The sequence below is a fragment of the Taudactylus pleione genome, unplaced genomic scaffold, assembly GCF_031769625.1.
Source record: "Taudactylus pleione unplaced genomic scaffold, aTauple2 ptg000913l, whole genome shotgun sequence".
Lineage (NCBI taxonomy): Eukaryota > Metazoa > Chordata > Amphibia > Anura > Myobatrachidae > Taudactylus > Taudactylus pleione.
The window spans coordinates 1,782,599-1,808,311 of record NW_028285314.1 but is presented as its reverse complement, the minus strand read 5'-3'; the positions used below and the strand labels follow the sequence as shown (position 1 = coordinate 1,808,311).

General features: G+C 46.6%; 2 protein-coding genes across 2 annotated transcripts; both read left to right on the top strand.

The window, feature by feature from the left end:
• Positions 1 to 3,771: 3,771 nt before the first annotated feature.
• LOC148473777 (zona pellucida sperm-binding protein 3-like) lies at positions 3,772 to 8,929 on the top strand. The gene is made up of 8 exons (XM_088459537.1): positions 3,772 to 4,296; positions 4,931 to 5,049; positions 5,964 to 6,067; positions 6,136 to 6,313; positions 6,388 to 6,508; positions 7,761 to 7,852; positions 7,929 to 8,062; positions 8,665 to 8,929. Exons 1-8 carry the CDS (start codon positions 3,814 to 3,816, stop codon positions 8,904 to 8,906), a joined length of 1,473 nt encoding a protein of 490 aa, XP_088315663.1. The 5' UTR covers positions 3,772 to 3,813; the 3' UTR covers positions 8,907 to 8,929.
• An 8,904-nt stretch (positions 8,930 to 17,833) lies between these two features.
• On the top strand, positions 17,834 to 22,187 carry LOC148473776 (zona pellucida sperm-binding protein 3-like). Its single transcript, XM_088459504.1, has 8 exons — positions 17,834 to 18,358; positions 19,352 to 19,470; positions 20,106 to 20,209; positions 20,280 to 20,457; positions 20,532 to 20,652; positions 21,109 to 21,200; positions 21,275 to 21,405; positions 21,922 to 22,187. Exons 1-8 carry the CDS (start codon positions 17,876 to 17,878, stop codon positions 22,167 to 22,169), a joined length of 1,476 nt encoding a protein of 491 aa, XP_088315630.1. The 5' UTR covers positions 17,834 to 17,875; the 3' UTR covers positions 22,170 to 22,187.
• Positions 22,188 to 25,713: the final 3,526 nt, after the last annotated feature.

Here is a 25,713-nt window from a genome sequence, read left to right as displayed (position 1 = left end):
ACTATAGGAACAAAAACAGGCCCAAATTATGTGAATTCAGCTGTTTTTATGAATTTTTAGAAAAAATATAGATCGAAAAACCAAAACACTCAACGGTGGTTTGCTAAAACCAAATGCAGATCCAAAACCTTGAAGGAGATACAGATCTAAAACCAAAACCAAAAGACAGGGGTTTGTGCACATCCCTAGATTACTATCCACTTCCCCCTCTTAATGCTCTATCTGGGGGCAGGTCCGGCAATAAATCATGGGGCTTAGTACACATGAGTTTGGTGGTCCCCCATCACTCCCAGGTAGGTACCCAGTTAGAATAATCAGAGCTTAAAGTAGTTTTAGAGGTGGTGGACTTCACCGCTCAACCTGCCTCACTGCCCCCTGACATACACACATGCTGTTCTGCTGCTGTTTGCAGCCCTTCAAATTTCAACAGGCTGGATGGCAGAGCTACATTGAGATGGAACCTTACCACTGCGCAGAGACATAACTGGTGCCCAGGGTAACTAAAGAAAATGATGTGCCTTACACTGTTCTTACATTCTGTCTGAATACATATGTTGGTCCGTACACACTGTCAGCACAAATTAGGGAAGTGCAAGGCAAAACATCACTATGACAGGGATCAGTGGCGTAACTTCATCCCAGGTGCCCGAAGGCAAGATGGTGGCCCCCCTGACCCATCAAATTAAAATTTACCAACCCCCCCCAGCACCTATGCCAGCCCCAGCTGCCACCGCCCCCCTATGCAGTTCCTTTCATACAGTGTGCCCAGTAGTGATCCCCCTATGCAGTGCCCTCAGTGCCCCCAGTAATGGTCCCCTTATGCAGTGCCCACCTATGTAGTGACCCCCAGTAATGGTCCCCCTATGCAGTGCCTCCAGTAGTGGTCCCCCTATGCAGTACCTCCAGTAGTGGTCCCCCATGCAGTGCCCCCAGTAGTGCTCCAAATACAGTCCCCCCAGTAGTGGTCCCCCTATGCAGTGCCAGCAGTACTGCCCCATATACAGTGCCCTCAGTAGTGGCCTCCCTATGCAGTTCCCCATATACAGTGCCCCCAGTTGTGGTCCCCCTATGCAGTGCCCCTTATACAGTGCCCCCAGTAGTGGTCCCCCTATGCAGTGCCCCCAGTAGTAATAGTGCCCCTTGTAGTAATGCCCCAGGTAATAATGCCTCTAAAAGTAATGCCCCCTGTAGTAGTGCCCCCAGTAGTAAGGGTCCCTGTAGTGCCCCCAATTGTAATGCCCTTGTAGAGCCCCCAGTAGTAATGCCCCTTGAAGTGCCCCCAGCAGTAATGGCCCCTGTAGTGCCTCCAATAGTGCCCCCAGTACACTGGCGTAACTTCATCGCAGATGCCCAGAGGCAAGATAAATTTTGGTGCCCCCCCTCCCAAATTAAAATTTACCCCCCCCCAGCTTTTGCTGCCCCCCTATGCAGTCCCTTTTATACAATGCCCCCAGTAATTGTCCCCCTATGCAGTGCCCTCAGTAGTGTTTCCCCTATGCAGTACCTCCAGTAGTAAGGCCCCTGTAGTGCCCCCAATAGTAAGGCCCCTGTAGTGCCCCCAGTAGTACTGCCCTAGTATTAAGCCCCCTGTAATGCCCCCAGTATTAAGCCCCTTGTAGTGCCCCCAGTATTGAGCCCCCTGTAGTGCCCCCAGTAATGCCCCCAGTATTAAGCCCCCTGTAGTGCCCCCAGTATTAAGCCCCATTTAGTGCCCCCAGTATTAAGCTCCCTGTAGTGCCCCCAGTATTAAGCCCCCTGTAGTGCCCCCAGTAATGCCCCCAGTATTAATCCCCCTGTAATGCCCCCAGTATTAACCCCCCTGTAGTGCCCCCAGTATTAAGCCCCCAGTATTGTTCCCCCAGTATTGTTCCCCCTGTAATGCCCCCACTATTAAGCCCCCTGCAGTGCCCCCAGTATTGTGCCCTCCCCACGCGTGAGTGCGCGCACACACATATACAAAAAACCCCCAAAAAACTTACCTTCAACTCCGCTCCTCGGAGCTATGGGAGTGACATCATGACGGGGGGGGAAAGTGGAGAGAAGGAGCGCCGATCAGCGACGCTCCTTCTCCATGCAGCTCCTCCTCAGCAGTGCCCAGGTGACAGTGGAGCCAGGTGGCAAATTTATTTATTTATTATTTATTAACAGTTTCTTATATAGCGCAGCAAATGACTCCATTGTCTCCGGGAGTTCCGACACTGACAGGGATGAGCACCAATTGTGCGCAAATGTAGTTGGGAAAGTGTAAGGGAACAGCTGGTGGCCGAATAGAGTCCCAGAAGCTTTAGTGACGGTGACAGGGGAGATGTACCAAGCCTTGGAGAGAGATAGAGTGGAGAAGATGCCCAAAACAACCGCTTATAGCTGTCATTTCATAGACTGTGCTAGATAAATGACAGAAACACATGTACCTCCCTCGTACACACCCCCTCACAGCCACCTTCTGCTAGGTCATGAGCAGCGCGGTCCCGGCCACGCCCCCACAGCGCATGATGTCATGCCAGGGGGGGCGGGCCGCCAGCAATCAGAACAAAAGTCTGCCCTGATCATCCTCATGATGTTCCTGGGGGCTGTAATGGCTGCATTCTGCCATTTGGTGCGTTCAGAGGACACTCTGATTCTGGCTGCAGGGTGACATTCCAGGCACCCTGCTTGTCTGATACAGGGGCCGTGAGTCAGTGGCAGTGCCACCCAAACAGATCTGTGTGGTGGCACTGGTTGCCCATAGCTAGTTATGGCCCTGGTCATGAGATTGGAGTACCAGGATTCATTTAATAAACTTTATGACTGGCACCGCCCCCCTCCCCCCCATCCCACTGCAAAATCTGTCAGAGGCTCTTCCCCTACTGTCTATAATATATCACGTGGTAATGTATCATGATGTTTTATTATGTTAACTATCGATAATTAGCATTCTGATTCACCGCGAGCACCGAGCAGTTCATCATTACTCCGGCGGAGAGACAGATGATCCGAAGATCAGCCGCCGTGTGAATCCTTTCCTCCCTCTTTAGTAGCAGGGAAAGTTTGCACTGCCAAGTCTTACTACGATATATTATCCAGAGGGGGAGTGACTGTGTGACCTGGGGTTCATGCACGCACCCAGAGTCATGGCGTCCAGCGGAAGGAGCAGGAAAGGGACGGATGGATCCAAAAAGATCCCTCTTCACAACCCTGGTCTCCTGCCCATAGGGAAGCACAGGGTGTGCAGGAACAAATGGCGATGGCGAATGTTTCTACAGTCAAGCTCCTAAAAAAAATGTATGAGAAACTCCCTGCTACAGTCATCTATGTCAGATGGAAGGAGTTATAGGTATCTATCTATCTATCTATCTATCTATCTCATATCTATCTATCTATCTATCTATCTATCTATCTATCTATCTATCTAATATATCTATCTATCTATCTATCTATCTATCTATCTATCTATCTATCTATCTATCTATCTATCCATCTATCTATCTCATATCTATCTCTATATCTCATATCTATCTATATATCTATCTCTATATCTCCTATCTATCTATCTATCTATCTATCTATCTATCTATCTATCTATCTATCTATCTATCTGTCTGTCTGTCTGTCTGTCTGTCTGTCTGTCTGTCTGTCTGTCTGTCTGTCTATCTATCTATCTATCTATCTAATCTATCTATCTATAAAATCTATCCACCATATCTTTGCTGAGAAAGGTGCTCAGGTGTGAGTGATCATTATCTGCCCCAGGTGGGGGTATTAGCAGCTGATGGGAGGGGTATAAAAGGCTGATCCCTGCACTCCTGTCGTTGTGCTGTGTGTCTTGCAGGCAGAATGGGGATGTGGGTGAGGTGGAGTTGGCTGCTGGTGGTTGCGCTGGTTTATGGATCAGGATTTGCCAGTGCTGGGGAGCATGTCTTGGTTAGGCGCCAGTCAGACAGTTGGTGGAGGCATTACCAGCCCTCTGAGAGGGGCTCTCCTAGCGGGTCTCATGTGGTGGCTGCTCAGCCTGTGTCTGGTATGGGGTCTCCCAGATGGGGTGCTCAGCCTGTGTCAGGATGGGGGTCCCCTGTTAGGTATGATGGGGGGGCTGCTCAGGCTAGACAGCTGCCACCACCCCAGAGCTCTCCTATCAGAGTGCAGTGTGGTGAGGACACAATGGTGGTGACTGTAATGAGAGACCTGTATGGGAATGGGAAGCTGGTGAAGGCCTCAGATCTGAGCCTAGGACCCCAGTCCTGCAAACCTGGTTCCCAGAGCACCGATACCAGTGTGGTCTTTGAGATTGGCCTCCAGGAATGTGGGAACATAGTACAGGTTCGTGACTATGGGATTATGCCTCATGTCAGTGTACTGCATGTTGTAGGGCTGTAGTCTCTCCTGGCTGCAGCTTCTGTATTACTGTAATGGTTCTGTCTCTCGCACAATGATCAGCTGTGTATAATGCAGCTAATACAGAATAGAAGTAGGGGGTGGTTATATATGTACATATTTGGTGTCTGTACTGCACTTCTCAGGACTAACCCTGGCCTTGGTGATCCAGATTCTCAAATCTCACGAAACTGGTTCCCTTCAATGCTGCTAGTGACCTTCCCTGGTGCAGATTGGTAATGTTGCCCAACTCCAGTACTTATACAGGTCATGTTTTCAGGATTTTTCTGTGGTATATTTGGTGACTTGGCAAAATAGATACTCACCTGTGCATTATAAAGAAATCCAGAAAAGATGACCTGTTGGTGTTGAGGACTGCAGTCATGATGCACTGTCCAAGAAATAAATTGATTTCTGCATGTGAGCTGAAGGGCCCCATCTATTTACCAGACAGGAGTGACCTGGAACATAATGTAGGGTCCTTTATACACTAGTGACACTAAAAGTATTAGTCAGGGAGGATAACTGATCTGGGTGTAGTACTTGGTATCTGTTAAATGGATATTACTCATGTCCTCAGATGACTGCAGACTCTCTGATCTACATAACCAGTCTGTCCTACAACCCAAAGCCCTCCAGCAGTGTCCCCATTACCAGAACCAACTCTGCCGTGGTCCCCATCCAGTGCTTCTACCCCCGGTGAGTGTGGTTCAGAGGGAGGGTTATAGCTTATTGAGTAGGAGCTGCCACACTAGTGACTCTCAGCCTTGGTCTGTGCTCTTGTGTAACATTACAGCTTCTGTGCTACTGTCAGCCTCACATGTAGGTTTCTGATAACAGTACAAATCCCAGCCCCCATCCCCCCCCCCCCCCCCCCCCGACCCATGATCCCAGTATCAGGTCTGTGCCTTGTACAGATTAGGGCACCACCAGCGTATATCCTGTATAATGTAGTGATCTCCCCCCTGCACCAGCTATTATGCTGTATTGGTGACTGACATGTCCCCTCTGAGGCAGTGACGTTGGGATCTGACACCAGACGTCTTCCACACTTCTGTGCACAAGGGGACGCTCAGATTAAGGTCTCCTTACTATACCCTGTACCAGGCTGTGTATTATGTCACTGGTGGTCATATCTGATTTATGCCTGGGTTACCTACAATGACACACAGCCCATGTACATCAGTTACTACATATAACATGGAGTTCTAAGTTGCGATGACATTCCTTAGAATGGCTGCCAGCGTTACTGTGTGGTTACAGGGGCTGTTGCTCTGATAGCCGTGCCATACTGCAGTAATATGCCTGGTGCAGCGCATGTTCCCTGCAGGCTGTATTGTGACTGTCTCCTAAGGGGCTCAGGAAGAATGGACGTCCCTTTTAAGCTAGAAGACATTCTTCCCACTAGGTATATGGACCAAATATGTTACTTGGACTTAGAACATCCTTTATGTGAAGTCTAAGATGCATACGTTACTGTACCTAGTCCATTTGCCATCATCCTAATCTTTTGGCCCTTTCATCTGTAATGAGCAATTTAATTTAAAATTATGACCATTCCTTTAACTCTAATTGAGCTAAATGTCACCCCCCCGCCCCCTTATCTTCTGCAGACATGGTAATGTGAGCAGTGAGGCCATCAAGCCAACGTGGGTTCCGTTCCATTCCACCGCATCCTCAGAAGAGAGGCTGTCCTTCTCCTTGCAGCTGATGACGGGTAAGTGAGGTGGTGGCTATGATTGTGCTGGGTCTGGTTTGGTCTCTGACCCTCTGATTACCTTACAGATGACTGGAGCGCACCCAGACCTTCCTCTGTCTTCCAGCTGGGGGACATGTTCTACATAGAGGCCTCTGTGGACACTGAGAACCACGTCCCTATGATGCTGTTTGTGGATAGATGTGTGGCCACGCTGTCTCCTGATGTCCAGTCTGACCCTCACTATGACATCATTGCCTACAATGGGTATGTTATACCAGTGACTGTCCAGCTGCTGTGGTCATGGCTCCACTTTCTGCTAAACCTGTCCTGTTCTGCAGGTGCCTGGTGGACGGTAAGCAAGAAGATTCCTCTTCCGCCTTCACATCCCCAAGGACCCAGCTAAGCCAGCTCCGGTTCATGGTTGATGCTTTCCGGTTCACTGGGACAGATGTCTCTCTGGTGAGGACTGATCCGTTCTACTGGTTACACCTTCTAGTGTGGGGGCATAATCTCCATTCTGAGAGGCAACCAAGGGTGCACAGAGTATAAACATCTAGGGGCATATTCATAACATAATATTGTTAATGAAGTTGTTACAGTATTGCCTCAAATTCTAAAGCTGTTTTCTACTGCATTTATTCTTGTGTTGGGACAGGGGGCCTGATTCAGAGCCAGATGCTATTTGCGCTCGCTCGTTCAGAAATGGGGGCCGGATATTTAAATAAAGCACTTGCTCTTTGCGGGCTGTTGATGCCTCTGTCTGAACGAGGGAACGAAACATGCACTCGCTATTTTGGAAAGACAACCCCCCCCCCCCCCCCCCGGCCACTCGCATCATATGTCATCTCCGCTATTTATTAGATTAATCGAGTACATCGAAAGGCGTATGAACTGCTCGCTATTCTTGTGGTAGCATTTTCCTACCGCAATCATGTGAGCAGTTCAGGCTAAAAGACAACCAAGTGATGTGGTCGATGACGCTGCTTTGTTTATTATGCACACCCTTAAAATGCCTGGTTTGGCACGCCTGCGTTCGGATCTCCACTCCCCGTTTTCAAGCACCTTCCCTTGTTACCACCCACAAACGCCTCATTCTGTCACTTAAATTAGCAGGCATTCGCTATTTTGCGGGCACACTATTTCCGACCGCACTGACTGGTTGGCGCATGCGCATTACAACCCATATGCATGTGCGAATGAGCGGCTGCTTACAAGCTGCTCTGAATCAGGCTCTGAGCTTCAGAGAGCCCTGTAACCCTGTAACACTACAGAGTTGGTAGCAAAGTGGTATCTACAGCTATCGCTGTTCCGGGCCCAGCCAGCATAATGTACTGTTATTGGGCTGTGTATGTAGCAGTATAGGCTGGCAAGGATCCCTCTTCAGAGCCAAGCTGCAGAAAGCTTCATGTTCCAGAGCTGGGTACACTTCACAATTTAGAAACTTATGGGAGCTGATTTTGTGACACCCATACCCCCCCCCCTCCCTCCCATATGTACTATAGCTTCATGGGCTAATGGCAAAATCCAGGAATCACCAGAATGTATTGTTGGGGTTTCTTGCAAAATTACTCAGCTATTGGTTACAGCAGGCAAATTGATAGCTTAGCTCCATGATCTGATCAGGGGAATATTAAGACTTTGCATCCCTAGCAGAAGCCCCGCACTCCATTCTCCCAGCTCATCCCCCTAAACTGTAACTGTCTTGTCCTAGATCTATATCACCTGTTACCTGAGAGCTGCTGCAGCCTCTCAGACCCCAGATCCATTGAACAAAGCCTGTTCCTACAGCAAAGCCTCTAGAAGGTGAGACACTGTGTAGACCCCTGAGTTGCGTTACTGGTGTAATGGGTAAGCTGGCTGACTTCTCCATTTCTCTTAGCTGGGCTGCTGTGGAGGGTGCCAATAACATCTGCCAATGCTGTGACACTGGGAACTGTGCTGCCCCTGCTGGTCAGAGCAGGAGATGGGAAGCTGTGCATGGGAGACCAAGAGGAATGGGGAAGAGAGAAGTCGGTGAGTTTCTCCGATGTGATCAGGCACTGGACTGCCATCTTACACCCTACCTTCTATTTAGGGCATATGAAAGCCTGGCAATGCCAGGTATTGGCTTGGTAAATGCCCCTTCTATAATGCAGATACTGGTGTCAATAAGGGCTTGTGACTGGACTCCATGCACATTTTTGGGGTGCTCTGTGCCCCGGATGGGAACCCGTTAGTGTTGGGGACTGCTAGTGACAGAGAAGCCGTGATGAGGCCTAGCAGATTTCCATGTATTTGCAAATGCATGCAACCAATATCTCTGAAATTCTACTACCATGTAGTGTTCATGTATTGTTGCTGGTATGATTTGGTGTGCTGAGGAACAATTGGGGGTTCAAACCCCCTCTTCTATTTCGAATTGAGTTCTAGACACGTGTGCTATAACAGTCTCCCATGTGACCATGGATCGTTAAAATGGCTTATGAGCAGCTTTACACATACACTTGCCTGGGACTATTTATAATCTACTCTATCTACCAGTAGAAGACTGGCTAAATGTCACACTTCTACTGGAAGTTCTGGTTGCTTGTACTAAAGCCTAACCTCTTTCTCCCTGTCCCCTCCCTCCCTTGCAGGTGCTCATCTAGAAGAACATGGACTGGCCACACTTGGACCTCTTCTGGTGATTGGAGCCGAGTCTAACCCAGCCCCTGGTGCAGCCCATAGCCAGGCTTCCAGAATGACAGCAGGAGCCAGGCCTCTAGAACTGTGGGTGTTGGTGGCCTTTGTCTCCGTCAGTCTGGTTGTTGTAGCTGTTGGTCTTGTGGTGGTTGGAAAATGTGCCATAAGGAGATTCTCTCACCAGGAAGCTGTATAGAAATAAAAAAAAATCTTCAAACATTTCTGCTTCCTTGTCCTCCATGTATCCTATAAACCTGATATAACATTAGTGTTGGAGTTGGTGCACCCTGGATGTATGTTCTCGCTATCTGTCAGCCTGGCCATTGTTTGTCCTAAATGACTGTCAATATGTGAACCTGAGGCCCAGTGTTTATAATCCCTGAAGGAATGTTAGTTTGCAAACTGAGTTCATTGTTAAGTTGTGGTCCTTTAACAGTGTTAACATCAGCAGCATCACTACTGTTCCTGCAGCCCCTGCGGTGGCTTGGGGTGGCACCAAGTGAGAGGGAGTTGCACTGACTGCTGTCAGTGCTGCTGTTACATACCAGGCTGCGCTGGAGTGCAGTCACTGTCAGGTGAGTGACTGGGAGCCTTGAGCTGGCCGGTGGAGCAGGGGCTGTGTTAGTCAGTGTGTGACTGTCTGAACTTAGAAGAGTGCTGCTGCCTGTCGAGGTGAGCCACTGCCTGTGGACCATCTGAAGGGGTGTGGGAGCCATTAGCTGGTTAATCACCAGCATTGAATCAGGGCTGCGCCCAGGCCTGTGTCTCGGCGGCTGCGCCCTATATATAATATACACACTGGCTTCCCCTTAGAAAGGGAAGGAACAAAACCAGGGTATATTTTTTATCGATCTTCCCTATAGTTTCTCTCTTCACTAAATAATCAATACAGTACTGTGTTGATTATTTAGTGAAGAGAACCGATTCCCTGGTTTTATAATAACTTCCTTCGGGCATGCCAGGTGACATTGTGATTTGTACTACATGTGTGCTAAGGTGGGTTCAGTGCACAGATATATCTGCAGATCATTTATACACTGAACAACAATTATCTGGTTCTGGACAATGGGGACTTGTTCTGTCCCCATCACCGTGGTCTCTGCTACATGTGTATGGGCAACCGGGAGACCGCCCGTACACACTGCCCGATGCCAGTACTGATTTGCATTACAAATCCTTTTAGGAAGGGATTACAGTATTGGATTGTGTAGTGAAAAGAGAACCTATACTTTTTTGTTTTAATAGGTATATTTTAGATGCTGCTGGTCTGTATATACAGTATTATGCTTCAGATTGTTCTATTTTCCTAGCACAGTCTGATGCTTACTATGAAATACAGGGCCTGGATCACTATTGAGATCGCAGCTCTGTAATTGCACATAGGGTAGCTGTGAATACCATTTGGGGGGGGTGCCAGAAACTTTTATTTTTTTTGGCAGGGGGAGCAAAACTTGGTAACGCCACTGGTTAACATGACTGCCAATGGTTTCACTGATGCAATCTGCTACACCAGATTATATCCATGGAATGCATAACTCCATGCAACACTGCAAACCTAATACTGGGAGGCAGAAAGTGGCTGTTGGTTCTGTATTAAATACAATCACTCTGCTCTGCTCCAGGATAGGTTTCGTTAATAAGCAGGGAACCCTCTTACGGAAAATTACTAAAAGTTGCTAATCTAGTGTCGGCATATTTAATTGTTTACAATTCGGCACAGAGTAGTAAAACAAGATAAGATGCAGATCTACTTATTTGGCTGAAAATCAAAACATAACTTTAGTTCCGAACCGGGCGGAAGACCCAAACCAGAACAAGGCAAAAGTAATCTTCAAGGCATTGGATCTTGAGTCTTGGATTGTAGTACATAAGAGCAACCCCCACCCTCCTGATTGGGCACGATTTCTCACCTAGGAGTAGGGGGAGGGGTTATGGATCTGTGGGCTGAAGGCTTCCCCTTTTTTTTTTTTCTTTTTTTTTTTTTATAGCAAATTTTAGAATGCAATTGGGGTGTCATTGGCATTATATTAGGAGTAGTAGTTAGCTTTAGGAGTTTAATGGATCTGGAGGCAGGAGTAGGTGTGATTGCAGGTATCGTCACTGCAGTGTGTAGTGACATGCCTAGTTACAAATGGAAAGACCGGGGGGGAAAAAAAAATAAAAAAATATATATGTTGCTTTTTAAAAAAATAAATAAAAGTGTGGTCTCCAAATTGAACTGACCAGTTGCTAGAAGAGCAGAAAGAGCAACCTTGTACTAGTGCAGCGGCTACTGTCAGTCATGATGGTGCTTCAATATTTACTAAAGGTGGTCAAGGGAAAAGGTTTAAATAAGGGCACCTGAAATCAACATTATTTCACAATGTTAGAGAAAAAATCCCCCTCAAACAAGTAAATATACTGCTAAAAAATGGCCTTAATCTTTTTTTATTTTTTTAATTCCTATTTATTTACAGGCAAACTTACATGGATCAAACTGATCTGTGCATGGGTCTGCCAAACTCCCAGATCTCAGGCAGGTGAATTGATTTCACAAATTTTTACACAAGTTTAGAAACGCTCATCTTGTAAATTTCCGAATCCTATCTTCACTAGTGAGAAGGTACTTGAATTTAGCCAATGGTGAATTGGAGAGTTTGCTAACACTCCAGTATTTTCCCCGTAGCAAAGGAGATCTCTCTCCCGAGTTTTATATTGGGCATTTTTCTCCACTTGCAAATCTACAAAACTCTCCAGAAAATGCTAACTCGAATCTTAGTAAATTTACACTTGGTCAATAATTTGAAACTACTGTGAAACAATCCTTTGCAAGAGTAAGTATGAAAGCTGCCATCCAGTTACACAGCGGATAACTGAAGCCAGGATGCATATGCTAGTTTTAGATCTGTATTCAATAGCCGACATTAATGCATCTGGTTTTATACAGTTGAGGTCCTGTGTCCCCACTACCAAATTCCGTCTCCATTTCATTTTACCAGAACGATTTCTCGCCTATACCGGGACATTCATTAAATGCCATTGTGCCTAGTATCCACTTATCTACAGATATGTGGACAAGCGGTACTGGTCAAATGAAAGATTACATGACTGTGACAGTACAACGCCGGCTAATTCACAGGCTGGCTACGCTACCGGCATCACTAAGAGACATACAGGTGTCCACCGGTTGGAAAACATCAGGAATGTCATAGCGAAATGGCTTACCCCACTAAAGACCCTCCTCAGTTTGTCATTTCCAATAACACAAGTAACGTCATACAAGCATTACACCTGGGTGAATTTGAACACGTACCATGTGTTGTACATCTAATAAACTTGGTGGTTTACATTTATTTATTTTTATATATAAATGACAGGTGCGTGCAGGTGATGCTGGCTGTAGCCTATAACATTTTTGGACATTTTCAGCAACTCCATGTAAAAGATTGCAGCAGCTGCAAGAACAGTTCAATTTGCCATTCCACCGACTGAAGCAAGAGCTAGTAACCAGGGGGAATCCTACCTGTTTTATGTTTCAGTGACTGGAGGTCACTACATAAGGGTGGGTGAGAGAGCCCAAGTACAATCCCATTGTACACCACTTTTCATTGTGGGCTTTGCCACAACTGGGTGAGTTTGACAGGCACTGTACTGTATATTGTTACACTTTTGTTCATGTTCTTTTGTGTATTGCCATGCCATCCATCACCATCTTCTCATCTAGATGATTACAGCCCTTTTCCTGCAGATTATTCAACAGATACAGATTAGTATCATCAAATGATATAATCATATAATCAGGGCTGTTTCTAGGGGCTGGGGCTTCCAACGTGAACAGTCAAAATGCGGCCCCCTTCCTCAAACAAGTACAAAATTATGAGAATGTGTGCGTGCGCCCTGGAGAGGGGGCGTGACCTCACTGTAAGGGGTGTGGTCTCAAATGAAAAGACTACCTTATGAATAAATGACGTTAACATAACCATAGGATTAGGGACGGCAAAACCAACTGCTGTTGCCTGTTCTAAGGCACACCATCAGCCCCCCACCAAGAAAAAAGCACATTGCTCCCCACATAAAAAAGAACATTACCCCTCCCCCAGAGAAAAAAAGCACATTGCTCCCCCACAGGAAAAAAAAGGAACATTACCCCCCCCACACACACATTGCTCCCTCAAAGAATGAAGCACATTGCTCCCCGACAAAAATAAAATAAAACTAGACTTCCCTGCTGCCTGTTTATAGTCTGCTGAGCTCTCCCTCATTGGCTGGACGCTGGGGCTGAGCAGAGTTGCAACCTGCTGGCGGGCATGTGGGTGGATGGACGGATGAGAGGGTGGGCGGGCAGGCTTCAGGAGTGAAGGAGCCATGTGCCCGGCCGCTGGTGGCATCTCTACCAGAGTTCCAGACTGTCTCCCACTCTGCAGGAATGGCACCCGGATCCGCTGCTCAACGTGACGTTGTGATGTCACAAAGCAGCCGTCTCATACGAGGGGCGGGCTGACCAGACAGGGATGGGGGAGGGGTGACTGCTGCGGCAGTGTGTAAGACAGGGGCAGCTAGCTGACATTTGGATGCGGAGCACCTCGTGTACCGCCGCCTACCCCTAGAAACGACCCTGCATATAATTACATAGCTGGGATACCCGGCAATGCCTGGGTTGAAGACTGAACCCTGGAGTACACCTTCAGCCTTTACTTCAGTGACAAAAGCAGGATTTTGAAAAGGGGGGTTTCCAAATCCATGGTTACCGAACCAATGAAAAAACATCTAGCTACAAATAAATATATATTATTATTATTATCATTTATTTATATGGCACCACAAGTGTTCCGCAGCGCCTTACACAGTACATAGAACTAATAAGTAACCAGTGACTTACAGTACAATACAAAGCAGGACACGGACATGTATAATAAACATTGCTATATTACCAACCTTAACATCCACATAAGCAGCCGAGTGTTAGTTGCCCTAGTGGGTAGTAAGTGATAAATTCAATTACAGTAGGGAGAAGCACAAGAGGGTAGAGGGCCCTGCTGGAAAGAGCTTACATTCTTTAAGGGGGGGGCAGACACACAGGAGTGACACAGATGTGGTAGGCGGGGAGGAAGGAAGATGTAGCAGCAAGTTAGGATGAGAGCTGGAAGGCTATAATGAAGTAGTGGGTCTTAAAAGCTTGTTTGATTGCAGAGAGGTGCAGAGTCTGACGGGGAGAGGGAGAGAGTTCCAAAGGTGGGAAGCAGTGATGGCAAAATCTTGGATATATATATATATATATTTAAAGAACCCTCTCCCCCCATTAGTGCCCATTATACAGTGCCCCCAATAGTGGTCCCCCTATGCAGTGACCCTTATACAGTGTCCCCCCTATACAGTGCTCCCAGTAGTGCCTCTTACGCAGTTGTGACACCCATATTCGGTGTCCAATGATTCGGGTAGGTTCAATCAATCACAACAGCTGTGCTTCCTTCCATGGCAGAGAGGTGAAGATAACCTGACTCCAGGCCTAATAACCAAATGAACTTTCTTTATTTAACTAGCCGTTGTTAGAGAAGGTAGCAATTTAGACCATAAGGTACAATTGTTCAGGTGTGAATATATATACATACTAAGATTTCAATAAACATAAATTGTGTGTATGATTCCAGAAACAAACTCACAACTAAGAGTACTACTGTATATGCTTTTCAACAATATGAATCCTGGCTAAAACTATACCCTAAATCTTATACTGCAGTATAAAGTCCCAAATCTCAAATATCCCCAGAGTTTTACTTATGTTGCAACATTGACAGTGCACATAGAGTTTATCTATTAGTAACGTAGTTGCCAGCTCCAGCTGGTTAATTTGGCTGATACATACTGTAGGTATACGTTAGGGAAGCCGGCGGACGCAATCTAAATCATTTTACTGATGCGGAAAGACCGACGCCCGACATCCCGAAGGAAGGGATGCTGGGCGCGGACAGCCGTACGGGGTGGAGAGGGTTAGGTTTAGTGCTCCCAGGGGGGGGGGGACTTATGGTTTTGCACCCCCCCGGGAGGTTAGGGTTAGGCACCCCCGGGGGGAGAGGTTAGGGCTAGGCACTTAGGTTTAGGCGGTGGGGAAGGGGGGGTCAGGTTTAGGCACTTAGAGGGGGGATTAGGGTTTTGGCACAGGGGGGAGGTTAGGGTTAGGGTTTGGGGGTAGAATTAGGTTAGTTTATACTTACCTTTAGGATGATCGGGATTTCCTCCTCTGTCGGCCATGCGGCCGGCGGTAAATCATACTGAATGCATACTGTATGTGGTAATAGTTATGAAGGCTACTTGTTTGATGTTGCTATATTGTTGCTTTCTTCAGGCACTGAGTAGATTAGTCTATGAGAGTTTAGTCATATTAATTTATTCTGTAAAGTCTGTGGTTAGAGGAATACAGTTACTGGAAGATGCTTTTATAACATACTGGTTATAGTAGAAGCACTTGGGCATTGTACTTCTAAACGCACTGAGTACCCGCTATCTGCATTATGTCCGGGTTGGGTATTTAGATCTGCAGACTGTATTGGTGCGTATCCACTAGGCACTAAATAGGCCGATTGAATGATAACGACATCGTTACCGTTCAATCGATTGTTAATCGCCCGCAAATCATCAGCAAATCGGGCATTTAAAAGTAAAAAACGACCAGCGATGCCTGTGCCCTCTGGTCGTTTCTGACATTATCATCACGTCAGGTTCAGCGTGTACGTGGATGATGGATGTGCCTACACTGAACGACTGAACGCTCACTGTAGGCACATCATAGACATACAATGTGGTAATCGTGCTGTCGTTTCTATGTCTGTTAGTGGATACGCACCTTTAGTTCTGTCTCTTTCTGATCACCCTTTCCTGACTCAGAGGTGCCTGTGGAGGTTGCCGGTTCGGCACTGTGCCTTTTATGGCTTTCTCTATAAACTTTGCCTGGATAGTGAGGAACTGTGAGTGTGACAGGTGCTGGATGATGTGGTGGCCACAACCTGATGCCCCATATACCTGCTCTCCCCACAGGTTCACAGGGACTCTCCCAGCTCTGGTCTCCAATGCATCAGGTTCCTCCTCCGGCTCTAACCAGCTTAGGGGAACCGCACCTCCACGTCCTGCCTCCTTCACTGTCAGCCATGGAGGGGGACTGGCCTAAAATTTGTGTATCAGCCCCTGCCATCCTCAATCTGCCCCCTTACAGCACAGCACCAGCTCATTATTATTATTACATTTTATTTATAGGGCGCCACAAGTGGTCCGCAGCGCCGTACATACAGTAAAGCAAGCCTGGCCAACCTGTGACTCTCCAGCTGTTGTGAAACTACAAGTCCCAGCATGCCTTGCCAGAGTTTTAGCATTCCCTAATAGCAAAACTGTGGCAAGGAATGCTGGGACTTGTAGTTTCACAACAACTGGAGAGCCACAGGTTGGCCAGGCCTGCAGTAAAGGGTACACAGAACATTACATTACAATACAGTAACCAAATTATAAACAGGACACAAGTAACAATTAGCAACACAATTCTCCATACACAGTACAGCTGGGAAGGTGAAGGCTGTCATAGAAGTGCTAGAGAAGAAGGCTGTGAGACAGGGGGGAGGAGGACCCTGTTCCTAGGAGCTTACAATCTATGGCAGTTACCTCAGCTCTGCCCTGACCAGCAGACATTTCCACAAACTGCTTCGTGTCTGACCACCTGGCACTGCTCATGTGACATCCTCCCAACCTCTTGTGCAGCTGCAGAGGCTGCTGGGAGTTGTGGGCTGCCTGTCTAATGATATAGCACAATGCATAGTGTCAAACATAATACCTTGCATAGCGGGATATTACATAGTACCCCCATTAGTGGTCCCCCCATGCAGTGCCCCTTATCGGTGCCCCCAGTAGCGGTCCACCCTATGCAGTGCCCCCAGTAGTGGCCCCCCTATGTAGTGCCCCTTATACAGTGCCCCCAGTAGTGCCGCTTATACAGTTCGCTAAGCAGTGATCCACCCTATACAGTGCCCCTTACATATATAACACAAGACACACACAATATACTTACCTGAATCCCCGCTCCTGTGCCCACAACCGTCCACTTTTCTGTCCTCCCACTCGGCACTATGGGAAAGACGTCATGTGGGAGCCGGAAGACGGAGCCCATGAGTGAGCACCAGCCCGGCACCCTCCGTGGATGCAGCAGCCAATGAGAGTCTGAGTACGAGTGTACAGTAGTACCGGGCGCCGGAGGTGGTGTGTTTGTTACTGTGTAGTGCGGAGCGCAGTTATTGCAGAGTACTAGGACCCTTTCAATAAACTTTATAACTGGCACCGCCCCCCTCCCCATCCCATTGCAAAACCTGTCAGAGGCACTTCCCCTACTGTCTATAATATATCATGTGGTAATGTATCTTGATGTAGCATTCTCATTCCCCATGAGCACCGAGCAATTCATCATTACTCCGGCGGAGAGACAGATGATATGAAGATCAGCCTCCGCTATCTATGTATCATCATAATTTAGTTTTATTTATTTATTAACAGTTTCTTATATCTAGTCTCCAATTCTTAAAGCGTTCCCTGAAAACTCGCCTCTTTAGACAAGCTTATCAGGTTCCAGAACTGCCCACATAACCTTCATAGCTTCCATGTCTAATTACATCCCCTCTCACAGTCCACACATAACCTCACACATTGTCTTTCTCTCACATCCTCCTGACATTTGGCCGACATTCCTGTGTGACTGGATTATATAGCCCACCAAGAAACTCTGCATTCTGGCCTGACCAAACTGCAAAATATAGCACCTATCCTTGTGTATCAATGCCTATTTCCCTATAGATTGGGTCTTCCTACCTATATATCTGTCTGTTATTACCCAGTTTTGTTCTATTAATGATTCCAATTGTAAAGCGTAACGGAATATGCTTCGCTATATAAGAAACTGTTAATAAATAAATAATAAAATAAATATAGCGCAGCATATTCCGCTGCACTTTACGATTTGATACAACATTAATAGAACAAGACTGGGTTGTAAGAGACAGACATAAAGGTAAGAGGGCCCTGCTCACAAGCTTACAATCAAGGTGAGTGTGAGATCATTACCTGCCCCAGGTGGGGGTATTAGCAGCTGATGGGAGGGGTATAAAGAGCTGTTCCCTGCGCTCCTGTCCTTGTGCTGTGTGTCCTGCAGGCAGAATGGGGATGTGGGTGAGGTGGAGTTGGCTGCTGGTGGTTGCGCTGGTTTATGGATCAGGATTTGCCAGTGCTGGGGAGCATGTCTTGGTTAGGCGCCAGTCAGATAGTTGGTGGAGGCATTACCAGCCCTCTGTGGGGGGATCTCCTAGAGGCTCTCATGTGGGGGCTGCTCAGCCTGTGTCTGGCCTGCAGTCTCCTAGATGGGGTGCTCAGCCTGTGTCAGGATGGGGGTCCCCTGTTAGGTATGATGGGTTAGCTGCTCAGTCTAGACAGCTGGCACCACCCCAGAGCTCTCCTATCAGGGTACAGTGTGGTGAGGACACAATGGTGGTGACTGTGATGAGAGACCTGTATGGGAATGGGAAACTGGTGAAGGCCTCAGATCTGAGCCTAGGACCCCAGTCCTGCAAACCTGGTTCCCAGAGCACTGATACCAGTGTGGTCTTTGAGATTGGCCTCCAGGAGTGTGGGAACATAGTACAGGTAAGTGGCTATTGGATTATGCCTCATGTCAGTGTACTGCATGTTGTAGGGCTGTAGTCTCTCCTGGCTGCAGCTTCTGTATTACTGAAATTGTCGCTGCCTCACACACCATGAGCAGCTGTGTATAATACAGAAGTATGGGATGATGTATGTACATATTTGGTGTCTATTTGCTGTATATACTGCACTACCTAGAAATAGGGACTATCCCTAGTTCCAAAGCTGACACTAATTGGTATACCTGATCACTTAATAAGCTAATAAACAGCAGCTGTGTCCATAATTAGTGTAATGTATATAACACGCTGCCATGCAATGTGACCTGCTAATGTACCAGTTAACCAGCATGTAAAGATCTCCTGTAACATTATGTATGAGCGAACGTCCTAACCTGTATTGCTGTCCATAGTGCTCTACACTATAAACCACCATTACATGCTCTGACTGCAGCGTGAATAGGTGTTCAAATATATTTAAATAGCACTTTCTGTATGCAGGGACGACTCCTGCTCCACAGCTGGGTAACCCTGACCTTGGTGATCCAGGTTCTCAAACCCTCACAGAACTGATTCCCTTCAGTGCTACTAGTGACATTCCCTGGTGCAGGCTGGTAATGTTACCCAACTCCAGTCCTCCTACAGGTCATGTTTTCAGGATTTCTGTCTGTGGAAACAGGAGGGATAATTGGTGACTCAGCAAAATGGATACTTGTCTATGCATTGTAAAGAAATCCAGAAAACATGATCTGTTTGTTTGTACTTGACGACTGGAGTGGTGATGCACTGTCCAAGAAATAAATTATGATTTCTGCATCTAAGCTGAAAGCCCCCACTTGCAGTATTTATTATGCAGGAGTGACCTGGAACATAATGTAGATATATACACACATTACAGTGACACAACTTGTATTATCAGTCAGGGAGGATAACTGATCTGCATGTAGTACTTGGTGTCTGTGTAATAAATGGATAATATTACTCTTCATGTCCTCAGATGACTGCAGACTTTCTGATCTACATAACCAGTCTGTCCTACAACCCAAAGCCCTCCAGCAGTGTCCCCATTACCAGGACTAACTCTGCCGTGGTCCCCATCCAGTGCTTCTACCCCCGGTGAGTGTGGGTCAGAGGGAGGGTTATAGCTTATTGAGTGGGAGCTGCCACACTAGTGACTCTCAGCCTTGGTCTCTGCTCCTGTGCAACATTACAGGCTCTGCCTTTTTGTGTCCCCCACCCACCCAATGATTCCTCTGACCCCAGTATCGGGTCTGTGCTTCCTACAGATTAGGACACCACCAGCCTATATCCTGTATAATGTAGTGATCTCCCCCCTGCACCAGTTATTATGCTGTATTGGTGACTGACGTGTTCCCCTCTGAGGCAGTGACATTGGGATCTGACTCCAGATGACTTCCATACTTCTGTGCACAAGGAGACTCTCAGATTAAGGCCTCCTTACTATACCCTGTACCAGGCTGTGTATTATGTCACTGGTGGTCATATCTGGGTTATTGTAGGTAACCCAGGTCTGAATCAAAGCCCATGTATATCAGTTATGTTTCATGACTCAGTAAAGAATGGGATGGAAACTCAGAATTCTGTGTCGCGTTACTATACCTAGTCCATTCGCTATTGTCATACTTTTTTGGATTTTCATGTTTAATGAGAAATTAATTTAAAATTGTGACCATTCCTTTGAAGTTAAATGTGACACCCCCCCCCCCCCCCACCCAATCATTTTTGTGCAGACATGGTAATGTGAGCAGTGAGGCCATCAAGCCAACATGGGTTCCGTTCCATTCCACTGCGTCCTCAGAAGAGAGGCTGTCCTTCTCCTTGCAGCTGATGACTGGTAAGTGAGGTGGTGGCTATGTGATGGTGCTGGGTCTGGTTTGGTCTCTAACCATCTGATTACCTTACAGATGACTGGAGCGCTCCCAGACCTTCCTCTGTCTTCCAGCTGGGGGACATGTTCTACATAGAGGCCTCTGTGGACACTCAGAACCACGTCCCTATGATGCTGTTTGTGGATAGATGTGTGGCCACGCTGTCTCCTGATGTCCAGTCTGACCCTCACTATGACATCATTGCCTACAATGGGTATGTTATACCAGTGACTGTCTAGCTGCTGTGGTCATGGCTCCACTTTCTGCTAAACCTGTCCTGTTGTGCAGGTGTCTGGTGGACGGTAAGCAAGAAGATTCCTCTTCCGCCTTCACATCCCCAAGGACCCAGCTAAGCCGGCTCCGGTTCATGGTTGATGCTTTCCGGTTCACTGGGACAGATGTCTCTCTGGTAAGGACTGGTCCATTCTCCTGGTTAAACCTTCTAGTGTGGGGGCATGATGCCAATTCTGAGGCAACTAAGGGTGTACAGAGTATAAACATCTAGGGGCATATTCATTGCATACCACATTTTACAATTTTAAGCAATACTATCAAAACTTTAAGCAATTCTCTTGCATCTATCGATCTTCATGCATTGGGACTTGGCTTCAGAGAAAGCCCTGTCCTGGTGAAAAGCTAAAGGCAAAATGGTAACTACTGCTATGACTGCTTCTGGTTACTATGGACCCATTGGGCTGTTCATGCAATAGAATGGGTAACGAAGGATCCTTCCATTTAAAAAAAAAAATAGACTACTGCAGCACTTAATGGTTTTTATTTTAAGCTACTGTGGCAATGCAGTCCTAGCAGAAGCCCTGCACTCCTGTGTCCCTCCCCCTAAAAACTAAATGTTGTCTTGTCCTAGATCTATATCACCTGTTACCTGAGAGCTGCTGCAGCCTCTCAGACCCCGGATCCATTGAACAAAGCCTGTTCCTACAACAAAGCCTCTAGAAGGTGAGACACTGTAGTGCCCTGAGTTACGTTACTGGTGTAATGGGTAAGATGGCTGACTTCTCCTTTTCTCTTAGCTGGGCTGCTGTGGAGGGCGCCAATAATGTCTGCCAATGCTGTGACACTGGGAACTGTGCTGCCCCTGCTGGTCAGAGCAGATGGGGCGTTGTGCAAGGAAGACCAAGAGGAATGGGGAAGAGAGATGTTGGTGAGTTCCTCAGATGTTACCAGGCACTGCACTGCCATCTTACACCCTACCTTCTATTTGGGGCATATGAAAGCCTGGCAATACCAGGTCTTGGCTTGGTAAATGCCACCTTCTATAATGCAGACACTGGTGTCAATAAGGGCTTGTGACTTGTCTTCACACACCTACCTTGTTCCTCAGTCTTTATAGTCGATATTTATGGGAGGCTTCACCTCATTGCACCTGGTTGGGGGTTTCTTCCAAATCTGTGTGAGCTGTGACTGAAAGCCTGTTACACTCACTACATGTAATAGCAGTTGTCACCTGCCTTGGTTCTGAAATAACAAAGTCCCCCACATGACCATGGATCTTGGTAATGGCTTATGGGGATCTTCACACATACAGTAGATGGTGAATGATCCAAGAAAATGTATTCACTTTACCAGTGCCTTACACCTCATTTATAACACCGGATAAATGTCATTTTGTCTGGAAGTTCTGGCTGCTTGTATTAAAGCCTAACCTCTCCCCCTGCAGGTGCTCATCCAGAGGAACATGGACTGGCCACACTCGGGCCTCTTCTGGTGATTGGAGCAGAGTCTAACCCAGCCCCTGATGCAGCCCTTAGCCAGGCATCCAGAACGACAGCAGGATCCAGGCCTCTAGAACTGTGGGTGTTGGTGGCCATTGTCTCCGTCAGTCTGGCTGTTGTAGCTGTTGGTCTAGTGGTGGTTGGAAAATGTGTCATAAGGAGATTCTCTCACCAAGAAGCTGTAAAGAAATAAAAAAATCTTCAGGATCTATTTCTGCATCTTTGTCCTCATGTATCCTATAAACCTGGTATAACATGTTATGGGCCTTTGCGACTGACAAGGACCTCTTTACAGTGGATCTTTCCAAAACTCCCCTGCCTGTTTATGTAATGCATTCTGAGAACCATGGCTTTTGCTGTCCCTTGTCACAATGACACTTGGGATCCCAGCTGTAAAAGGTCTGGGCCACAAGCTCAGGCTGAAGGGGTTAAACAAATGCATGAACGTCCTTGTGTACAGTATGTTCTTAGTCTAACTGTTGGCTCAGCAGGTGTTGGAGTCAGACAAATGGTGTACCCTGGGTATATGTTGTCACCTTTCAGCCTGCCCATTGTTTGTCCTAAACAACTGTCAACTTGAGAACTGACTTCCAGTCTTCATAATCCCTGAAGAAATGTTGGTCCACAAATTGGGTTAATTGGTCAGTTGTGTTCCTTAAGCAGTTGTACCCAATGGGTGTCATGTTAATAATACTGACACCAATTCTGCTACACCATACTATAACTATCAAATGCATAACCTTGTGTAACACTTCAAACATAATTCTGGGAGGCAGGAAGTGGCCGTTGGTTTTAGTATTAAATACAATTCCCTGTACCATGCTCCAGGATAGGTTTCATTCTTAATTTTCCGTAAGAGGGTTCCCTGCTTTGTGCGATTTGGCACAATTTCACACATGGGAGGGTGTAGAACTGTGGGCTGGAGGATTTATATACTTTTTTTTTTTTTTACTTATATTTTTTTGGGGTGCAATTAGCATTAGTTTAATAGATCTGGAGACAGGGGTAGGTGTCTGGGAAGTGTGACTGAAGGAATTATTGTCAGTGCATGTCACTTCAGTGTGTGCTACAAACAGGTTAGAAACTGTCTTGTGTTGAATATTTTGCTTCAGTGAACCTGCACTCGCATGCCTATTCCTCAAAGTGCATGCAGACACTTGACAGTGTATATTTTACTTAAATTATACAAAGCTGTTACTGTAATAACATTTTGCATAGGTTTACCCTTCCAGTGTAAAACAATTAAGAGTATATAAATATTATTGGCTGGTGTACAAAATAAAACCACCAAGAGCAGAATTGCCAACCCTGTACTAGTGCTGTGGCTGCTGTCAGTCATGATAGTACATTTACTGAAGGTGGTCAAGGGGAAAGAAGGTTTTAAAGAAGGGCACCTGTAATCTAAACTTCACAAAATTGAAGAAAAATCCCCTCTAACAACTGAAAACTGCTTAATTTTAAATTGCCAGTATCCTTGCCACTGCATGTGGTGTATGGCAAAGGCTCAGACCATTGCTTTCTTTGAGTGGGGGTCCTGCTACAGCTCTTTTGTGCACTAGAATGCTTATTTCTGACACTGGGGCCAACAGTCGGGCATCTTCTATAACCTCACATGTACCATCTTCCTGAGTCTAGAGGTGTTGCCCTTTTTAACAGGCCAAATCAGTGCACAAAAAAAGGCTGAACAACTTGTTTACACATCACGCATTCCTGAGGAGAGTAAGGGTGTCCAAAAGTGCTATGTGTAAGTGACATTTCTGAGATTGTAATTGTGCATTTCTGCAAATGTGAGGCTGAGTAGCTGTGAAAGTACAGATGGTGTCATAGAAATTGAGGATGCTACTGTGGAAGCACAACAGGATAAGGAGGATATTTGTATCTGATGCTACTGAGGATGATTAATGTATTGGACATGAAGCTGATAAAATTCAGGAGGAGGATGTTTGTATCAAAGGAAGGCTGGGTATACATCAACTGATATATCTGGACCATATAGTGTCCATATTGCTTAGTATATACCGTCAATTGAGTTTACGAGCATTCTTGTCCAATCTGGTGTGCTGCCTATGAGATGGGATGACAGAGCTGATGACCACAAGCAGGATGGAAAGGTATATTGTGCGGTCTTACACACTAACCAATCCAGATGTATCATCCTGTTGGCTGAGATGCATGGTGTTCTGGTGTGTGCCTGGCTTTAGTCAGTCACCAGTGGCAGCAGTTCTTGCCTTTTGATAAGGCCATTGTTACAGGGGCATATTTATAATGCAGTGTGGGCCCCCCTGGACCTAACACCCATATTATACTTACCTCTCTGGAGTCCCACATTGGTGCCGGTGTCAGCACTTTAAAAAAAAAAAACGCACACTGCTGGAAAATGACCCCCATGGCCATTTTCCCGTCGTATGTGCAGTACAGGGAAAATGGCTGCCATGGCCTTTTTCCCGGTGACCTGCACATGTGCTATAGACTCTGGGCACACTCTAGTGCCCATGTCTATGTGCGGTGCTGTGATAGAGACTGCACACGGGCCCACCTCCTCTCTAGAAATGCCCCTGCATTGTCATGCCTGGCATTCAGACCAAAAAAGCCACCTTTTGTGTGGTGTTATTTTGACCCCAAAAAATGCCATTTGTCAAGCAGTTTGAGGCCAAAATAAGTAGAGGGTAGGGACACTAACCATATAGGAACCTAGCAGCCCAGGATCATCGATCTTCTCAATAATCAGAAGTAGTCGTCCTGCTTACATTTCCAGGACATTTAGTCCTCCCCTATCCAGGATTCCCCAGAATAGTCCTTGTGCGCTGGGACTGGATCCTCATCACAAAAGGGGACACAGAAGACTAGTAGTTTCAAACTACAATTGACTGAAACAATCCTTTGCAAGAGGAAGTAAGTATGAAAGCTGCCATCCAGTTACACAGCGGATCACTGAAGCCAGGAAGCCTATGCTAGTTTTAGATCTGCGTCCAATAGCCGCCATCTGGTTTTATACAGTTGAGGTCCTGTGTCCTCGATACCAAATTCCATTTTACCAGAACGATTCCTCGCCTATACCGGGACATTCATTAAATGCCATCGTGCCTAGTATCCACTTATCTACAGATATGTGGATGAGCGGTACTGGTCAGATGAAAGATTACATGAGTGTGACAGGCCACCGGGTGGGTGTATCACCTTCATCAGCAGCAGTGTCTAACACACAATGCCGGCTAGGTCACAGGCTGGCTCCCCTCTGTATCACCGGCATCACTAAGAGACATACAGGTGTCAACCGGTTGTAAACACTCAGGAATGTGATAGCCAAATGGCTTACCCCACTAAATACCCCCCTCAGAATTTGTCATTTCCAATAACGCAAGTAACGTTATACAAGCATTACACCTGGGTGAATTTGAACACGTACCATGTGTTGCACACCTAATAAACTTAGTGGCTTAGTTTTTTTTTAAACAAATGACAGGTGATGCTGGTTGTAGCCTGTAAAATTTCAGGACATTTTTGGCATTCAGCAGCTGCAAGAACAGTTCAAATTGCTATTCCACCGACTCAAGCAAGAGCTAGTAACCAGGGGGAATTCTATTTTATGTTTTAGTGACTGGAGGACCAGGTACTGAAAGGGTGTTGGGCAAAACCGGAAGTTGTGGCCACGTCCCCTTTGTAAGAAATGACGTTAAATACTTTGCACAACACCAGGAAGCTGCAAGACGCACTGCAAAGGGGGACATTTGTCCACA

Coding starts and splice junctions, on each gene's coding strand:
- LOC148473777 (XM_088459537.1), top strand. CDS start 3,814: ATGGGGATGTGGGTGAGGTGGAGTTGGCTGCTGGTGGTTGCGCTGGTT. Junction 6,314..6,387: donor GACATCATTGCCTACAATGG/GTATGTTATACC, acceptor CCTGTTCTGCAG/GTGCCTGGTGGACGGTAAGC. Junction 7,853..7,928: donor TACAGCAAAGCCTCTAGAAG/GTGAGACACTGT, acceptor CATTTCTCTTAG/CTGGGCTGCTGTGGAGGGTG.
- LOC148473776 (XM_088459504.1), top strand. CDS start 17,876: ATGGGGATGTGGGTGAGGTGGAGTTGGCTGCTGGTGGTTGCGCTGGTT. Junction 18,359..19,351: donor AGTGTGGGAACATAGTACAG/GTAAGTGGCTAT, acceptor TCATGTCCTCAG/ATGACTGCAGACTTTCTGAT. Junction 20,210..20,279: donor CTCCTTGCAGCTGATGACTG/GTAAGTGAGGTG, acceptor ATTACCTTACAG/ATGACTGGAGCGCTCCCAGA.